At 48.5% G+C, this 19839-nt stretch overlaps 1 protein-coding gene across 1 annotated transcript in view; it reads right to left on the bottom strand.

Moving 5' to 3' along the window:
* The window catches only part of MED27 (mediator complex subunit 27), a 77469-nt gene extending 69175 nt beyond the window's left edge, over positions 1-8294 (bottom strand). The window contains exons 1-2 of the mRNA XM_078603236.1: positions 7938-8294; positions 5144-5288 (exon numbers count right to left, since the gene is read on the bottom strand). Of these exons, the coding sequence (XP_078459362.1) occupies positions 5144-5288; positions 7938-8140 (348 nt within the window). The 5' untranslated portion in view covers positions 8141-8294. The remainder of the gene's footprint in view (positions 1-5143; positions 5289-7937) is intronic.
* Between the last annotated feature and the right edge of the window lie 11545 nt (positions 8295-19839).

Below are 19839 nucleotides of genomic sequence, written 5' to 3'. Positions count from 1 at the left end.
GTGAATATAGCGCCTTCTGTGGCCGCAGGAGTCGTAAGGACCTATTATGTACAACATTTACAAATACAAAATAACTTGATTCTTGGGACAAAATAACTTTGTCGCGTAAGATTACATTTTTACTGGTGTGTCATTACATGCCTACCGAACAAGTAGCAAGTCATCGATTAAAATTGACCTTAATCGATGACATGATTTTCATTGATTTAAATAGATTTTAATTAATGCCGCTTCGCATGTCTGCTAGGCATGTAACGATTACAACTGATTCTCACGCTCACGATGCACCCATCATTTATTGCATGGAAGACTTAATTATTCATGACATGTGCATATTACACGGATGTTATATTTAGATTCATTAAATGAGCAAGACAGCGTGGAAGAGTAGGTCAAATACCCTCAAGAGTTCCCTATAGTGGAGGCCCTTCCACCAACAGGGCTGCACCCTTACCTTTTACTTTTACCTAAATGAACGCGACAGAACAAACAGCTGACAAGAGAGAGGACAACAAATCGCAGACTGTACAGATGAACCGAGAGCGAATGAATTATTGGATTAAATCGTGATTATTTATGTCATTTGTGGGGGGATAAAGGATTACACGGTGATAGAGGTCTTCTGTCTGCATCAGGGAAGATTTGTTGTTAAAGTCAACGTTCCTCCTGAAGGCGAGAAACCCCCTGCAATACACGCCCAGCGTGACGCAGCTGGGCGTGGCGATGACATCACGAAGCCCATCACCTGTCGTCATCTGGCGTGACACGTGTTGCAGCGGAAGAGAAGGTCTTTTTGTAACCAACAATTTTCACGTTACTCGGTCAGCCGAGTAATTGAACCGAAAACCCGGCCTAGCAATGGACTACGTGAACAAATCGGGAGAGGCTGTCCCTATCTCCGTGTACTGACGGGGCATCTGCTTCAAGGCAAAAAAAAACGGCTCTCCACTGCGCTCTCATCCACGAGGACCGTGAAAACTGGCCAGGCCCTTCCCTGGCTGCATGCGCGAATACCTGCGTGACCATCCCACGGGGCTCATTACCGAAAATTTCCCAGCGCTTAGTAGCCATCATTTTTCTTCTTACGGGGCAGCCCCCTGCTCGCCTCTCCTCCTATCTCGGCGTTTCGTTCAAGGGGCATATCGAGTTGTCCCTGCGCCCGCCCGCCCGCCCGCCCGCCCTTTTAAAACATTCAACTTTAATTAAAGGCCACACTCTTGGCACGTTAAACGACTGCATAAAAAAACGTTAACCCTTCTGTCAATACCGTTATGAATGCTCGGGTTACGTTCATTAGGTGCGAGGCGAATTTGTTTTTCGGGATTCCCCCCCCCCCCCTCCAAAAGACAATTTATCAATTGAAGTTATTTATTTGTTCATTAAGTATTTAACAGGGAGAAAACAAATCCATTCAAACTCATTTGTAGGTGAGAACAAAATTATTAATTGATTTGATTCCCACCACCATTAGCTTCATCTACACAAACACCCGTGTCTCTTTTGGGTGTCTGCAATATTTTGTACGTAATTTTCACCCTCTTTCCAGCTCTACTAACTTCCCTACAAAAACCACGCAAGCTATTGATGTGTGGCACCTTCAGAAAAGCCAGCTGTTTATAACGGACACTAGATGAGTCCGGACAGCAATTAAGCATGTTCAAATTAATGCCGCCGCTTAATGTATCAAGTGCAAATATCACCCGATGGTTTCAATGCAGTCTATTAGCGGGGTTATTATAGATGGGTCAAATGTTACGAGCGGGGTCAAGGGTTCATTTGTTCCTGCAAGCTCCTTCTCGATGCTTTGCCTTACTTGCCCCAGTGTCACTTGAAACGATTCGGCGCTGCGTAATCTGAACACGTTTGGTCAGCTGCAGTGGGTAATTGCATTCAATATTCGTAGCGAACAATAACTAGAACTTTAGACTTAAAACTTTCGTGACTGCAGGTATTCATATTCTTGGTTCTTTCGGTAAAGTCACGTAGATAGAAAACAAAAAACTAAATTCAAAGCCAAAAACCCACGACGTTTCGATCGCAACACAAGCGGCCTTCTTCAGGTGCAGAGAAGAAGACCGCTTGTGTTGCGATCGAAACGTCGTGGGTTTTTTGCTTTTAATTTGGATTTTTAGTTTTCTATCTACGTGACTTTACCGAAAGAACCAATAATTTAATAACTGCAACCTTTACAAATGATTGTAGTAACAGGGTGATGAAGATTCATATATTTCTATACTTTATATACAGTAAACACAATGTTTTTGAATCTTCAAAATCAGAATCTTAAATTTACCCTGGAGGAATCTGATGAGCTAAAAAGATATTTTTAACAGATATCCAGAGCCACGGAGACTCGCTGGCGCAGTTGTTAGCGCACTATGCTATAAACCCGGTCACCTGAGATCGATTCCCAGCCGTGGTGAACATCAGAGGCGAGTGATATCTTAACCGATCCTGGACACCACTCCTCCACTTCACCAAAACTCACAACAAACAGCGAAATATGGTCAAACATCCCTCAAGCCCGACTAAACGTGGGGAAGCCTTCATCCAACAGTGGAGTGACTAAAAGACTGTACAAATAACATATCGACAATAGGTATAATCCAACAGTTACAGCCCTGAATAAGCTGCAATTAATTCATAGCTCTGGGCAGTTTGGGTTAGCTCTGCCCCAATCTCTTTCAGTGGCAGTCGTAATTCCATTCCTACAAAACATTAAATATCTACATACATATCCTATTCAACTCATCATGTACAGGAATTATTTTCTCGACTTTCAAGCGCACAGCCGTGTACAAATGTTACGCCTTTTTTTATGCAAACGCAGCAACTTTCGAAAACACATCTTGGGGACGTCAGCATTATTTTGTTTCCCGGATGCCAAAGCAAAAAAGGAGCGAGCGGGTGGACAGGCGAGCGCATTCTGCGCACGTGGCCACCGTACTCGGGCCAAATTAACGAGTCTCCGTGGCTGTCGGCGACACCCCCCCCCACATCCCCTGGCCGGGGCAAGGATGATCAATCCCTGGGAGGCAGCGAACGCTCGTAATAATGGCCGGGTTAAAAAGGGCTTATAAAACTACTGCGCGGTGCAATAATTCCGACGGTGGACCCAATCCTTCACACTAGGCCACCTGTTTGATACCACTGTCAAGGGTGGTCATTGATCTGGGGAAGCTGGGGGGGGGGCATCGATCCACCCATGTCAAGACGATCGTGGTTAGGGGGGGGGGTAGCAGCTTCTGCATGTAAATGATGAGGAGGGTTTCTGTTTAAGCTGTGCGTGCCCCTCAGCGCAAGCGGTGCACGAGGAATACGCTTGTACAAGCGCGGCTGCCAATTATTAAGGTGGTGGCGCTGCAAAGAATGTGCTTGCGACCGGAAAAGCTCATTAGCGACGTAACATCCCAACAAAGCAGCATTTTAAAAAAAAAATGGGACAAGCGTCGGCTGAGCGCGTTCACCGAGAATTATTTAATATGGCGAACGAACAAGCGCAGTTTTAGATGGCTGCACGGGTACCGCACGATGCTGGTTGAGCTTTCCCATCACTTTGCAGAAAGATTTAACGCAGAGAGGAAGCGGCAGGATTTTTGTTGTTGATGTTTAAATCCATTCATATGCAACCGGGAAGAATTACAGCGACGCTAGGTCAGTGGGTTTTGCAAATAAAACGTTCACATGTGTTCACGCGCCAGACAACAATCAACAATGCTTAATAAAACATTGGCGTTCGGTCAAGCCGCATTTTACCAGCCGAACGCATTTGTCCAGCCCGCCCGTCGATACGCACTCCCCGGCGTCACTGTTTGGATTCGCGTTTATTCGTCGGCGTGAAAAGGGGTTAACGCGCGAGCGCATGAAACACTGCAAAATTATTAAGCATCCGAGAGACACGAAGCCGCGGTGCCGCAAGTGTCTCTGTTACAGGAGCACACGTTAAATTAACTTCGGGAGCAGCGACTTCTCCCCCCCCCCACCACCTTCTTCTTCCCCAAAAAACAGATTATGTGCTTTTGAAGTACTTTTTCTTCTTCTGTTGCCGGACAAGTGGTTTAATAAGTCCCCGATATTTATTGGCCGGACACCTTTTCTCATAAAACATCTCCCCCCGGGACACCCTGCCCTGCGTATATCGAGTTATCTTGAACCTTAATGCGTGAGTGATGTTTAAGAATGTGTTTTTGTTTGTGAAAAATATATATACACGTGCGCTTCAAAAAATAAACCATGTTTATATAATACCACTTTGGGTAGTGATATATATATATATTTTAAATAGGCACGAAATTATTGTTGGATTTAAAATAATAACCACGCTCACGATAACCACGCATGTGAGATTCAGTAATCTTAGATGTATGCAACTTATACGCTAAGGGTAGGTCGAAGGATAATGGAACAGATGAGACGGAGGGTACAAAAAGAAACAATGCAAACAAGACAAACGAAACAGGTAGGCGAAGACGAAACCGATTTGACCTACGAATAAAGATAATTCACCAACCTGTGGGATGTGGGGGGTGGGGGGGTTGCTACAAGGTTTATTCACGCTACATTTCCACCACAATCACAGAAGCCGAGCCACGGTGAGCCATTACTAAAAATTACTGAGCATGGCTCATTTCTTCTTCCAGTGCTTTAAGAGCCACGTGGGATCATTGGTTTCCAACCCGCCCACTCCATCCTTCTGTGCTCTAAGCCTTCCCTTACCTCTGCAGGTAAGGGGATTGTAAACGTTGATTTTTTTTTACATTTAACATATATACTTGGGATGGATCAAGCTATCTGAAGCACGAATATTATTACTTCTATAATCAACCACCGCGTTCTTACACAAACCACAGTCCTGGAACAAGAATTGACGCTGAACACGAGTCTAACCGCATGACAATTTAGGGCCAAATCAGAGGCCTGTCGGGGTGCTTGAAGCGTAAAGCACCCTCATAGAAACGAACCAGGCGGCCCAGCTAATGAGAGCCGCACAGCCGAGGCAGTGGCAGCTCGGCACTTGTGCCTACCTACCGTGGGGAATCCAGGCCAAGACCACTCGCTAACCGAGCCCTACTTTGCCTTCCAGCTGTTAGGGGAAACGTGGTATGTCATGGGGCAACATGGCACGTAACGGGTCTGTCCGTACCTTGTTCGACCACTTGTGAGCCTGCAGAAGTTGGCTGTAGATCGGAGTCTTGTCCTGCACGGGATCAAGGCTGAGGAGGCCACTGTTGTGCAGGGGGTGGCTCTCCGACGGACGGCCGACGAGGTTGCAGAGACGGTCCAGGTCACTGTCAGAACGCCAAGAGCGCCGCGAACCATGTGACAATCTCAAATAATTTCATTAAAATCGCGATCTTAAACATCACCTTCTTCTCTTCATCTACCGATGAACGGAAGGTTGGGCAACATTAGTCATTGAATGCTCACATCATTACAAAATAGTCATCGTATGTTTAAAATAATCACAGTGATTAAACAATAAACAGGTACAGTATCCATCATCATCAATCATATTCCATTCACTGCTATAGAATGTTGGAGCCATTCCTCATTTTATATTAAATTAAGAGGCTTTAACGTTGAAAACGTTGTAAATGATTTCCACCGAGGGCAACCTCCTTGGTGAAAAAGCCATCATTATTATTTATTAAAATGTCTTTAGGCTTGTTTTTATGAAGGCTACTGCATAAGGATGATTGGCCAATACCATTATGGGAAGAAACTCGAAAAACCAGAGAAAACCCATGCATTTGGTGGCGAGATGTTAACTACCACGCCTGATATACAGGAGGTCGTGGGTTCGATCCTGACCCTGATGCCTGCTGTATATTTGGAGTTTTAATGTTCTCCGTGTGATCGCGTGAATTTTTCTTCTTCGGATCCTCCAGTTTTTCCCTCCACATTTAAAATGAACATCACGCGTTTAGAGTATTTGGCTGCAATAAATGTCCACATGATAAGCCACTTCGTTGAGCTATCATTTGTGGTCAGGTCGCTTCTGAAAAATATCTCGATAGCTCAGTGGGCCTTACCTGGTAAAGTAATATAATATAAAGGAAAATACTAGTCGGGTGACACTCGGCCACTATCGCCTCCGTCGCCACATCTCGCAGACCAACATCTGGCGAGCCCTGGGAGTCACTCATCCAAGTGCATAGTAAGTAACCAAACTCAACCATGCACAGCTTCCGAGATCTGACGAGATCGGGAGAATTCATGGCAATTTGGTCACACACACACTGTCTTAGGTAACAAATAAAACACCGCCATTGTCTGTACGTAAACATACTGCAGCCTGACATTTCGCATAGATGTGTGCCAGGGGCTTCACAACCGGAATGTTAAAATGGGTGGCCCCTCTGACACAAACACTTGCCTCCCTGAACTTAAAAGCAATATAGGAGGCAGGATGGTGCTCAGGGATATCACTGATCCCCGTGTCAACCGGATAAACGGTTTATAGCGAAATGAGCGCCTATTTCACATTTTCCTCTGGGCGAAAAGATATTCTTAATAATCTATATGTATCATTATCACTGACCGCTTGAGCGCAATAATCAATTGCAATAAACCAATCAATTCCGTCGGGTCCTGCCCTAACCTTCACACATGATGACCTTGCGGCTTCCAACCCACTTAGCGGGCGTGAACCCTTAAAGATCCCGTTAAAATATCTGTAACGGGGCCACGGTCAACGAAGCCAGTGACACGTATTGTTTACACACAGTACGGGAATGCATAATATCTGACCTGTAAGTTTGGTCCTGTTTGTGGACACCATATAGATCCGAGAAAAATGTAAACAAGATTTTTGTTTGTTTCTCTCTCAACTAGCTTTAAAGGGGGGCCGCTTGCTCGAAATGATGAATTACATTTGTAATTTCATAAACAAGTTCATAAAGCCTTTCATCGCCAGACAAAAGTTTTGCAATAAATATAATAACCTGTTCTTTTTTTTATAATTTCTATCTACGATCAGACACTAACAACTACTCCAAAAACGTGTATTTTTTCTGCAAATGTTTTTATATTTAAAGACGTACCCATCGGAAACCGCTCAATTTAAAGATTCCGTTCTTTTTTTTATTAGAGAGAACAAACGTTTATTAACGTAATCGTCTACGAGGGGAAGCTCATAAAATGTGTATTTTTTTCGTTCAAACCCGGTTGAATCCGAAATCTCAAAAACAATAAAAGACAGAATGGTTCTCGCTTCAATTGTATTTGCTGTTTAAGGCTCTATCAAACGAAACAACCAGAATATAATACTTGAAACGGTGGTTTCTGAATGACACGCACATGTTCATGGGGCACTTAATATCGAGATCACAGGGCCTTAAAATGAAAAATCTCGGATTTTCATATTTATCCAGTTCTTTATATCCTAAAAACTACCTCTGTACCAAAATGTCAGCTTTATACCTTGTCGGGAAGTACGCTAGAGATTTTTGAGACGTACAGGTTAAGGTCTTTATTTATACAGAAGACGGATAATAAAAGTCAGAGTAACTGGGGACTTGTATCTAAATTATGGACGTTGACCGGTAACCATCAAACTGATAATCGTTGTAAGAATCGATCACCCAATCTCGAGATTCAGGCAGCCCGTAATAATTATTTACAATTCAACGTCAAGTTATGAATGCGCCGATTGGTGCATTGAATGAATAAACCGCACGGCGGCCAAAGCCACCGCGTGGTAAATCTGCCTTCGTTTCGGAGTTAAAAACTTATAACGTTTTAAAAAGTGGATTATTGATAGACGGGAATGGGGGGGGGGTGGGGGGAAAACCGGTAACCGTTTCCCTTCACGCAGTTAAACAAAACAACCCACGCGACTCGAAACAACCTTCATCTAACATTTCGAACCCAAAACACCGCAAAGCAAATTGACAACACGCACGACAGCGCCGTCAACTCCACGCATGCGGACGCACTTGAGGTCTCTGTTGACCCCGTTGAGGTTCTCCTGGAACTCGAGGGCGAACTCCTTCTCGCGTTCCTCCAGCGTCTCCCTGCTCCTCATGCCGTCCTTGAGGCTGCTGAAGAGACGGCTCACGCTGGAGCGCAGCTGGTGCACGGATGCGATGGCCTGGGAGAAGGCGTCAAGTCCGCCGGGGATGCCCAGCTGATCGCCCATTGCCTCCTTCCTGATGACGATGATGAGGAGGAGGACGACGCCTTACAGATGCTTCTTCAACTTCCTTCAAGCTGCTGCTCCTACTGCTGCTGCCTCCTGCTGCTGCTCCCCTCCTCCTCCTGCTGCTCCCCTCCTCCTGCTGCTGCTGCTCCCCTGCTCCTGCTGCTGCTGCTCCCCTGCTGCTGCCTCCTGCTGCTGCTCCCCTGCTGCTGCCTCCTCCTGCTGCTCCCCCCCTCCTGCTGCTGCTGCCTCCTCCTGCTGCTGCTGCTCCCCTCCTCCTGCTGCTGCTGCTCCCCTGCTGCTGCCTCCTCCTGCTGCTCCCCCCCTCCTGCTGCTGCTGCCTCCTCCTGCTGCTGCTGCTGCTGCTCCCCTCCTGCTGCTGCTCCCCTCCTCCTGCTGCTGCTGCTCCCCTGCTGCTGCCTCCTCCTGCTGCTCCCCCCCTCCTGCTGCTGCTGCCTCCTCCTGCTGCTGCTGCTGCTGCTCCCCTCCTGCTGCTGCTGCTGCCTCCTCCTGCTGCTCCCCTCCTCCTGCTGCTCCCCTCCTGCTGCTGCTGCTCCTCTCCTGCTGCTGCTGCTGCTCCCCTCCTGCTGCTGCCTCCTCCTGCTGCTCCCCTCCTCCTGCTGCTCCCCTCCTGCTGCTGCTGCTCCCCTCCTCCTGCTGCTGCTCCCCTCCTGCTGCTGCTGCTCCCCTCCTGCTGCTGCTGCTCCCCTCCTGCTGCTGCTCCCCTCCTCCTGCTGCTCCCCTCCTCCTGCTGCTCCCCTCCTGCTGCTGCTGCTCCCCTCCTCCTGCTGCTGCTCCCCTCCTGCTGCTGCTGCTCCCCTCCTGCTGCTGCTGCTCCCCTCCTGCTGCTGCTCCCCTCCTCCTGCTCTCTCCTCCTGCTGCTGCTGCTCTTCACGTTTCTGCCGCCGGTTTATCGCGGCCTACTCGGCCCCGCGTTATATTTCCCACTACGGATAAACGCGCGCGCTCTCCTTCGTGATTGCCCATTGGCTCTCGGGTAGCGGCGACTTCCGCCTTCATTGGTCCGCTCTGACCAAGCCAACCAATGGGGTCGCTTCGTTGCGCATCCGCTCTAGCGAATGCAACGGGCCTTCCTACTCGACTAGAGCGATCGTCCTGTACGCGGTTAAGTCGGCGTAGCTTGAATATTAATACACTCGGGGTGACGTCTTTATATCTTTGCTGCCTTAACATAACCGTTCTGTTACCGGCATAATTACCACGTTTTTTTTATACTACCAAATGCTTCGTATTTTATAATTGCGGGTTGTAAAGTCTATAAATTGTTAATGAGATGCCACGCGGTGACGTCACTCGCGACACCTTTAGCCCAAGTTAAAGTAGCAACATCAATGAGCGTTTAACTTTTAATGTGTAACTGTCAACCCTTTATCAGTGCCCTACCTTATTACAGACCACTTCACACCTTGTTGGTCACCCCGTGCCCTTATACATCTCAACGTTCATCCAAACAAAGTCCCATCACAAGCGAGAAACACGACACAAATAGACACAAGAAAACCGCGTGTGCTGACAGCTGTGTTAACGGGGTAGACGCATTACATGTCACACCTAATACTGGTAGGAACCTCCTGGTTACACCAGCCCACAGGGGATTATTGTGTCAACGCGCGGAGCTGTTTGTTGCTGGCTGCTTGGAATTTTTGGCCCTCCAGAGTGCCACCTAATAACACCACGCCCGGACGCCTTTGTCTCCCTAGTGGCGGCGTTCACTTATAACGCCAGGCACTCACCAATTTGAGGCTGAGTCAACCTCGTGGAGGCTCAGGACCAGTTCAAGTATTCACTGGCACTTCAATTAGTGGTGGAGTGGAACTCGAGTCGCCGGGATCATAGCGCAGTGGGCTAATCGCTGCACCACCGCTCCCCACAAAAACAAATGCCCCCCAGCACCCCCCCTTCCCCCGTATATCTGTTAGCAAGCACCTCTGAAGCCCTGCACGGTACACGAGGTGTGTGGTCAGCATCACTCCCGGCCGCCTTTATCTCTCTAGTAGCGATGTTTTTACACACCACACCGAGTACTAATTTGGGGCTGAGTCGATCTAGGGGAGGCTCAACCGGTTCAGATAATCGTCACTGGTGTTTGGCCCGGGTCGCTAACCGCTGTGCCACCGCTCCCCACCCACACAGGGCACGCAGACAATTATTTAATGCGGCAGTACACAAGAGGCAATCATTGACGTTTCCGAGCCAGTGGTGGGAATTCCACATTCCTATGGCGGGGGGTCAGTCTGCCCACAAGACCACTGTTGACTTCCCAAAGTGGCGCTCATTTTATCCAGCGCGCGGGCAGAATCAGAAAGGAAAGGCCGTGGGCACCTGCAGTGTGGTGCGTGTGTTCACTGTGTTGTTGTGGGGAGCGGTGGGGGAGCGGTTAGCGCGCTGCGTTACGAACCCGGCCACCCGAGTTCGAATCCCTCTCATGGCCAACACCAGAAAGATTATCTGAACTGGTCCTGGGCCTCCTCCCCGAGTCCACCAACGGCGATCGCTGTGCCGGTCAGACCTTCATAGGTGCTACTCGCTGGCAGCACTTTCCCCAACAGTTTGTCCAGGCTATACGGGGGAACCTTTGTCTTTGTGACCTGCAGTGTGGTGGTGGAACAGAGTGTGGATGTGACGAAACTGTGGAAGACCAAGCCCTCAGCACGGGTGGAGGAAGCAATGGGTGAATTTCATAGGAATGGTAGCGATGAAAGAGCCATAAGCAGGCGACTGACCGCCAGTGAGCGAGTGTGACGGAGCGAATCAGTGTTACGGATCTATAATTCTCTCATCAAACTGATGATGTTTAATAAGAGCGGTGATGTGTGTGCTTATTGGCAGAATTGATCGTGCCATGCAAAAAAAATGTTGCAGGGCCGATAGCTTATAAGGGCCGCCACATTACACGAACGATTCATTAATTTTGCAAAAAATATAAATTACAAGGGAAGGGTGTGTGCAGGGTTGAGGTTGGGGGGTGGTGGGTAATGTGCACTAATGTGACTTTGTAAATTTTAGCTTGAAGACTTGTCATTAAAACGCAGAGATAAATTAAAGTCAGACCTCTCGGTTCGCTCCCGCCTGCCGACGTAATAGCGGCCGCTTTTTTTTCTTCTTCTCCAAATGACACTTTGCGTGCCGCGTGTTAACAAGAACGTGATGAATTGTGCATCGATTGCTTTGCTGCGCGTCCATTAATCACAACACACCGCACTTCGTCATAAAACAATACACTGGCCCTGACGTGTGAGTATAATGTTTTTTTTAAATTCAAGGACGACCAAAAGCCAACCCTGCCAAGAGACCTCCGGTTTGGTTGAGGTCCCCTTTGCCCCAAAGGGCTGGAAGGAACGTTTGCTTTCAAAAGCAGAGGAACAACTCAAGGACAAAGTCAGTGTTTATTTATACAAAGAACAACAATATGTTTTTGTTCAAGTAAAGGTAAAGGTGCAGCCCTGCAATTGTTTGACCCAGAGCACAGATTTCATCGAGGCTTATAATTGAGCTCGAGAGATTCTTTCATGCTGACCAGACTTCTTGGAAGAGGCAGAATCCCTCACACTTTCAGAATCAGAATCTGTATTTATACTGGCGGAAATCCGATGAGATATAAAGCTCTTTTTAGACAGATGTCCAGTAGGGGCAGGTCAGAACGTTACAACAACAATGCAAAAAAACACGATGAGGAGTGCAAAGTATAGGAACGTTAAATAAACAATGCTGCTGAAATCATGCAGTCCCATAAGGTCTCGCAGCTAATGGGTTGCGTAAGAATTAGTTTTTTTACTTAGAGAGACCTGATATGTGAAGCAGACAGTCTGCCTGCTTAATTATTTTATTAATCGATGTAGGGTTTGCTTGGCTTTGCCTTACATAATTTTAACATCGAGGTTAGCGGTCGTGTGCACAAAAATGCCTTAAGTGACAAGCTCCCACGGTCTTTAACCTTAAAGAGAACAATTTATTGTCGGAGGAAAATGTCACATGTGAAGGGGTTTAATGTAGCTGGCCAAAGGGCTTTGCCGAGCTGTTACACTGAACCGTACTTAAGCGTTCAAACTCTGCCGACTCGCTCCAGAAGATTAAAGGACAACATCGTGAAGTGGGAGCGTTGCCTCTTCACCTCGCCTCTTCTGGAAGAGCAGGTGTACGCACAACCCCGCTCCGTGTCTCGACTCACGAATACAATTATGTTTTGGTCCATCAGCCCCTTGCCTTTCCAGACGAATATTATAAAGCAGTATTTTGTTCAAGCAAGCAAACACTGGAGCGTTTTTTTACCTCCCAGGTCTCATCAGCGGTTAGGCTTTGTTCAACAAATGCTGCTGGATTACCATATGTTATTGGCAAGATTACTTCATATAAGCTATGGGGCTCGTTCAAGGCAAAAAAAACTCCAATACCGCACAAAGCAAAAAAGGCAAACCTTTAACATGATCGTTCTTGTAATTTTGAGTGGCAGTTTTACATACATATACTCGTAACGATGGTGGGCTATTCCCATTTTATATCGGCATTAGCATCACAAAAGTGTTAAAAAATTGAGCTTTCGGAAATTTCGACGTCATACTTTGAGTCAGCTATGCCATATGGATCACAAACGTAGGCCCTGACATAGCATAGCGGAAGACAAGCCGAAGAGTGCAGAGAATGCGTGGATAGGGGGGCATTCCTGCAGGAATTCCACTGAGAGACAAAAAGGGGGAACGCGTGGAACAGAAAACGAACACAAATTGGAGACACCGTTTTTAAGATGAAGACAATTGGGCTTGGGCAGGACACGTTGATAAGACAGGATCATGGCCGATTGGACGAGACTGGAACGGCAGCCGAAGGAGGCAAACGTGCCGAAGAACACAGCCAGCAAGGATGTAAATGAAGAGATGAGATCTGCTCACGAGAAGAAGCCAGACGGTTTGTGGCATCGCAGGGATGTATGTATGTTGAGCTTCCTTAGCACCGTACATCGGAGGTGCGGGGGTGATAGTGTGGGAAGGCCTTCATCCAGTGTTAGATAAATAATAGCTGCTCATGGTGGTTGCGATGATGATGTTCACAGGAGGGGAAAAGTAAAAGCTCAGATTTGGCAGCAGAAGAGAGTACGCACGCACCAGCAAACACTGAGCTGGCAGTACATCATCCCACTTATTCATTATTAATTGTGCTTGAGTATTCATTCATCTGTCCTATAGATGGAAATAACTTAAAACGCACATGCACGCACACACATACACATGCACGCATGCACACAAAACACACACGAGGACGCTTGTATCTCTGCGTATGTCAGTCAGTGATTAGCGTACTGCACTACGAGCCTGATGAGTTCAATTCCCGGCATTGGTAGAAATAATTTTAACCGCTGCTGGGCCTCCGCTAGGTCTACTTAGCCTTAAACGAGTACCCGATATGGTGTGTAAACATCAGCACTGGGAATACAAAGGCGGGCTGCGCGTGGTGCTGACCTCACCATCATCTCATTGCACCATGCTGGTCTCCACAAGGTGCTCGCTAACAGCACTTGCCCCAACACACAATGCAACCGTATATTCGGCAGCACTGCCCCGCTGCTGTGTGCACGTGCTGTCGATCATCCAAGTACTACTACCACAGGCTCAAGCCTGCTCAGTGTTTGAGTCCGCACCTCCCACGAGCACGGTTGGCTACGTACGGTGCGAAAGAAGCTCAACATACGCGTGCATACAACACGGATCGGATTTGTTTTTGGCGACGCATTCCAGACAAAAGGCTCTGCGGTACTTCGGGGCCGTCCATAAATGACGTCACGCACCCAGGGGGGGGGGGGGGGGTCAGACATTTGTGACGATGTGTGACGATGGGGGGTGGTTGAGAAATGCGACGTCACATCTAAATGCGCAACTTTAAATAAATATAGACAACACGTTCTACTTAATTGAATAGACTTTTTAAATACATGTTTTCTCCTACAACATCAGAGTGCAGCGGCACATTAAATACGCACTACAATGACAATAGTTTAAAGCGATTTGAAGCATGTTTATTTTTTTTTTGGGGGGGGGGGCAGAGCTTTGTGACGTCATATTTGAGGGGGGGGGGGTCTGACTTTTTGTGACGCCGTGTGACGATGGAGGGAGGGGGGTCAAAAATCGATGTGACGTCACATTTCTCAACCCCCCCCCCCCTCGTCACACATCGTCACAAATGTCTGACCCCCCCCCCCCCCAGGTGCGTGACGTCATTTATGGATGGCCCCTTGGAGCATAGCACAGTACAACTATGGGTTCTACAGCATTGCCCTCTGCCGTCCACAATGTATTCCCGTGGCAGCCTATAACACCTCTTAATGTAAGTCGTAGCCCATTAGAGTACCACCCAGGCTCAACCCTACTTAGCTTCAGAGACCTAAACGGCTTGAAGCATTTCAGGTGGCTGAATTGATTCGTCGATATAGATAGACTCGTACGCTCACGATACTCACCCCGCATAACGCGCGCGGCAATTATAGTATTTGCGACGTATGCAAATGATACAATATTGTTGCAATTAGGCTAATGGTCGTTCACAAAATGTATATTTGAGCCAGAATAATTTGATAAATCATGTAATTGAGATGGTACCAAACATTGTCAAAACATTAATTAAGAATAGAAGTGGAACCCTGAATCATTACAATTCATCACATCCTTGGGTGGTGGGTGGAGTTGCTATTTGCCCGGTGTACGTACACCAAACCCCGTGACCAAATCAACCAGAATCTGCCTGCTCAGACCGCTGAAGCTCAGCAGTTATGAGCCTGGATAGTAACTTCGATGGGCGACCGGCCGTGCACAAAACACGTGTTAAAGTCTGCCCTGAGGCGACCCCGTGGGCAGCAGAGTGCAGTGCTGCAACCCCCATTGTTGTACGTTGAGAAGTCCAACGTATGTTGAACTTCTTTCGCACCGTACGTCGCCAACCGTGCTAACCGGAGGTGCGGGGGACAACAGACTAAACACCAGAATTCTGGCGAATTGCCCGATGATGCTGGATGCAATTACCAGCGAAACGTCGTACTCAAATTGTAAATGTTGTGGTTTCACGCTTCAACACAACGGTGGGCTAAAGCAGTGAACTATTTGTCTTTTGTCAACGTGACACTTTTTTACTGATTGGCCGTGTCGGGTGGTGGAGGGTTACGACACATTTATAAATAACGCGATCTAAACCCAAAAACCAGGGGCGTTTTCTTCATTAGGACGATTGGGCGACGCACCACCAATGTCATTCAACCACAGAGTCACGCTAGCCGTCACTGTGCCTCTGGATATAGTCCAATCAGCGTCATGTCACGTTCTGTGGAGTACCGCCTCTTTTTGGGCGATTTCACTCCGGCTGAGAATCGCCCCGAGTGGCCCCATAGACTTACATTCAAAGATGTTTTTTTTCGAACGGGGGCGCTGCAATGTATTCTCTATGGCTTCCGGGAGGGCTCGCCCTAACGTGTTTACGTCATCATACGTAAGCACGTTTCATCCAATAATATAATTTGTCGCCACCTAGTGGAATCTTTAATAAAATAAACTTGAGTGGATTGTATATTAATAGTGAGTATAGAAACAAACAAGATGTATTGTAAGAGTCACTTTATTTTTCATTAATATTAAAGAAGTGAAGTTGCCTTTACATGCTTAAGCTGTTAATTTATCCATTGCATGGGTGGACCTTATCCTTATCAATCATCCAGACATTTGCCCTCCTGAGAGATTTTGCAAGAGCCGCCACTGCCAATTACATTGATTATGCTGCCTTCTGGAGCGTTCCAGAAGGCAGCCGAAGCAGCGCATCTGAAAGGGGGTGGCCGCCTTTGTTCGATGGCGAGCCAAAATCCGCTGCTGCTGCGAGGATGACGGGAGTTCTCGCGATGGTTTATATTCATCAACGTCTGTGCTCCGTGCCCCCATCACTCGCTGAGCTGCGTGGTGAAGTTTGGTCAAATCGGCCGCCACCACCCGCATGGCGTGGGATAGGTCCTCCCCATCCAGCGATGCATTGACAAAAAAGGCGGCACGTGCACAAAGGCAATAAACACGCCACGTGTGTTTATTGCTTGTGTTGACTTTGGATAATCCCCTCGAAACCCATGCATGTCGTATTATCACCAAACCGCGGGGCCACACAGAAGAGATTGCGAAATTTTGTTTTCAAGTGACGGCTCTAAAAGGGAAACACACTCAAGTGCTTTATATAACGAAATATTTATATAAAAATATATATTTATATAAAAAAATTGCTTTTTTTATTTTCGGGAGTTGAGATGTGAACTGTTTTCACTCCGCAGGGCCAACATCGTATCGCGAACTGGAGAGAATTTCTAGATGAAAAAAAAGGGTAAAATAACATGGCCGAGATTAAAACATAGCCGACCTTCCCACTGACACGCTCCCAAGGTCATTATTTTAAATTGTCAACTCTCATGCCGGCCACCAGACCAGCCTTGGGCGCGGTTTCACACTCTCTGCGCTCATCAGCAATTTCATGGCTTGCTATGCAGTAGATGCACGGTTGCCTTGTTTGCACCTCCGATGGGCACGGTTGGCTACGTACTGTGCGAAAGAAGTTCAACGTACATGCCTCTACGATTGTGTTCCTCATCAAAATGCTTCATAAGCCAGCGTATGGATCAGAAACAACGGACCATAACAAAGTAGAATTGAACACAAGTTGAAAAGTGCGCAAAGAAGCATGAAGAGATTGCAGTTCGCAATTAAGCTCAGAGCGAGCGAGGGGAACGCATGAATTATGTATGCAAGCAGGATGTCACAGACAACCATATAGTGGCTGTTACACAAAGTGGGCTTGGGCAGGAAACCTCATGGCCGTAAGACATCGACTGGCAGTCATGGGAGAGGGACGCTCCAAAACTTACGTCATCCCTGGGGATGGAACAATGAGAATTAGTCAGAATCGTTATTCATATTGGAGGAAAAGCTTTTTGGGTGATCGGCCTTTTGTTAGAGTGGCATCCAGGCTATGGAACGCCTCACCACTTGAAATCAGGCAATCAGAGTCCGTAGATATAGTCTGCTTCTCTTTAAAGTGGCCTTCATTCTTTGGTCTGATCGGTTGCACTGGTTCTGTTTTTGCTTCTTGCTTTTCATGCATTGTGCTTTGGCATCCAAGTGTGGAATGCGCATTAGAACTTTGAATTATCATTTATTATTACATCTCTGAACCTGTGGCGGGACCGGTGTGATTGCTGCATGGCAGGAATCGCGATAGCGACGGCTTAGAGGGGAATCCTTCATCCAGCAGTGGACCGATCATGTCGGACGTCGATAGTAACGATTACGCCAATAATGAAGATGTTTGGCTCAATGGGGGCCTTACCAGTTGAAATAAAGCCCGAGTCTGTGTGGGGACACTGGCGGTGCGCACGATTGGACAAGAGCCAAGCCTCCCAACATCGACTGCGCACACACACGCATCTTTAAGTGCAATTCTCCAGCCACCACTACAGCCGTTGTTGCAAACACTCCAAGAAGATTATCTCTGCCCTACTTGCAGCTACAGTGAAATGCGTCAGTGGTGCCGACTCATCTGGTGGCTGGGTGTTGTGGGCGGGAACGGGGGGACGGACGGACGAAGCTTTGGGAAGAACGGGGATGGGATGTGGAATAAGAGCTGACATGGCATGTGGCTACATTAACGAGAAGGGTTCGAGTGGGTGATGGTGGGAGTTATGCTCGAGATTCTTCGTGTTCTTACGATGCCGGCTGGTCGCTATGTCGTCGATTTGCCCGGGTCTCCCTCCTCCTAAGCTCGACTTCTGTCTGTGGAAGGAAGCACCGCCACCACGCCCTCCCTCCTCCCTTGCTGTCACCCCAGTCACCGCCGTGTCTCTGTGTTATCCTTCCATCTCCTCGCTTCAGTATTTCTTCTCTTCCTCTGATCTCCGTGGTGATGTTTCATGATGTTTCCCTCCTCGCTCCGCACGGCTGTGGTAATGAGTGGTGGCGCACGGCAAGATTCGATGGAAGGGCGAACTGGTGCTGATGATCCTGGCTGATGGTGGGTGGAGGGGCGGGTGTGTGTGTGTGGGGGGAGGATGAGGAGGAGGCTATGGGCTAGTAGTGGTTGGTAGGGGTGGCAGGTTGACCAAGCCTGAAATGAATACCTGGTGCTGTGCGTAAACATCAGTATGGGGGAGACAAAGGCGGCCGGGCGTGGTAATGGCAACTCACCCTTTCGTGTGCCGTTCCGGCCTTCACAGGTGCTCGCGAACAGTACTTGCCCCAACAGTCTGTTAAAGGCTATCCAGGGGATTTTGTATTTGTCTTTGGTAGTCGTGGTGGTGGTAGTGGTGGTGCGGGTGGTATTTGTTGTGCCTGTCTGTGTCATGGTGAAACTCAAAGGAAAGGGTGTGGGGGGAGGGGGAGGATCACGGTCGAGTGTTGCGGTTGTGGCGGCTGTTGCACGGTAAGACGAAAGGGAAGGGCGAGCTACCGTCGAATGATGGTGCCGGATGATAGTGGGTGATGGGTGCAGGGAACGTGTGGGGGAGGGGGAGGGGAAGACGAGGAGGGAGGAGGAGGAGGACAGGGAGGCGGAGGAACGCTCCAAATTAATCACTCACTTTGTGCAGCGACCTGCCTGCCTTTCCTGCTGCCTCGTTGGCGTGTTTGCGTTGCATGCCAGCATCACGCGCGCGCGCGCGCGGACGCACACACACACGCACGCACACGCGCACGCACGCACGCACACCGGCTGGAGAGACACGATGCAAGTCCGGCAGCTTAGGCTCCCACGTGCGGTAACCCCTGAAGGAGGGACACGCAGGCTTGACCGTCACATCCATCACTAGTGGCTCTTTAGCGAGGCGGCCAAAGACGGCTCCTGTGTGGATAAAGGGCGCGCGTAATGCCACCTTCAACGGCAGCGGCCGCGGTGTCAGAAGAGCAGGTGAGTGTAGGTGAGTGTGTACCTGTCTGTGCGACAGTCTGTGTGTGAGTGTAGGTGAGTGTGTACCTGTCTGTGCGACAGTCTGTGTGTGAGTGTAGGTGAGTGTGTACCTGTCTGTGCGACAGTCTGTGTGTGAGTGTAGGTGAGTGTGTACCTGTCTGTGCGACAGTCTGTGTGTGAGTGTAGGTGAGTGTGTGTGTGCATTGCTCTGTGTGTGACCGTGTGGATGTGTGTGTGTGTGTGTGCGATGCGTATAACACATCGGAACTCGGGAGACAAAGGCGGCCGGGCGTGGTGGTGCTGGCCACCCACCCCCTCGTGTGCCGTCCCGGCCTTCATAGGTGCTCGCTAACAGCACTTGCTCCAACAGTCTGTTACGGCTATACCGGGGATATTTGTGAGTGTAGGTGAGAGTGTGAATGTGTGAGCACGTGTCTGTGCGTGAGTGTGGGTTCGAGTGAGTGTGCAAGTGTGCGTGTTGATATCTGTGCACGTGTTCGTGAGAGAGAGAGAGTGTGTATGTGTCTGCGCACGTGTGCGCGTGTGCACGGACGTGTGTGTGTGCGTGTGTGCACGTGTATGTGTGCGTGTGTGCACGTCTAAGTGTGCGTGTGTGCACGTGTATGTGTGCGTGTGTGACTCGAGTTCGATTCTCGCTCACGACGGCAAACACCGGTGCCGGTTATCTTGAACATGTCCTGGGCCTCCCCTAGGTCGACTTAGCCTCAAATAAGTACCTGGTACGGTGTGAAAGCATCGCCACTAGCGCA

This window comes from Lampetra planeri, chromosome 20, assembly GCF_965212315.1.
Source record: "Lampetra planeri chromosome 20, kcLamPlan1.2.h2, whole genome shotgun sequence".
Classification (NCBI taxonomy): Eukaryota; Metazoa; Chordata; class Hyperoartia; order Petromyzontiformes; family Petromyzontidae; genus Lampetra; species Lampetra planeri.
Note: the sequence above shows the minus strand (reverse complement) of the source record. Positions and strands in the feature narration are given on the sequence as shown.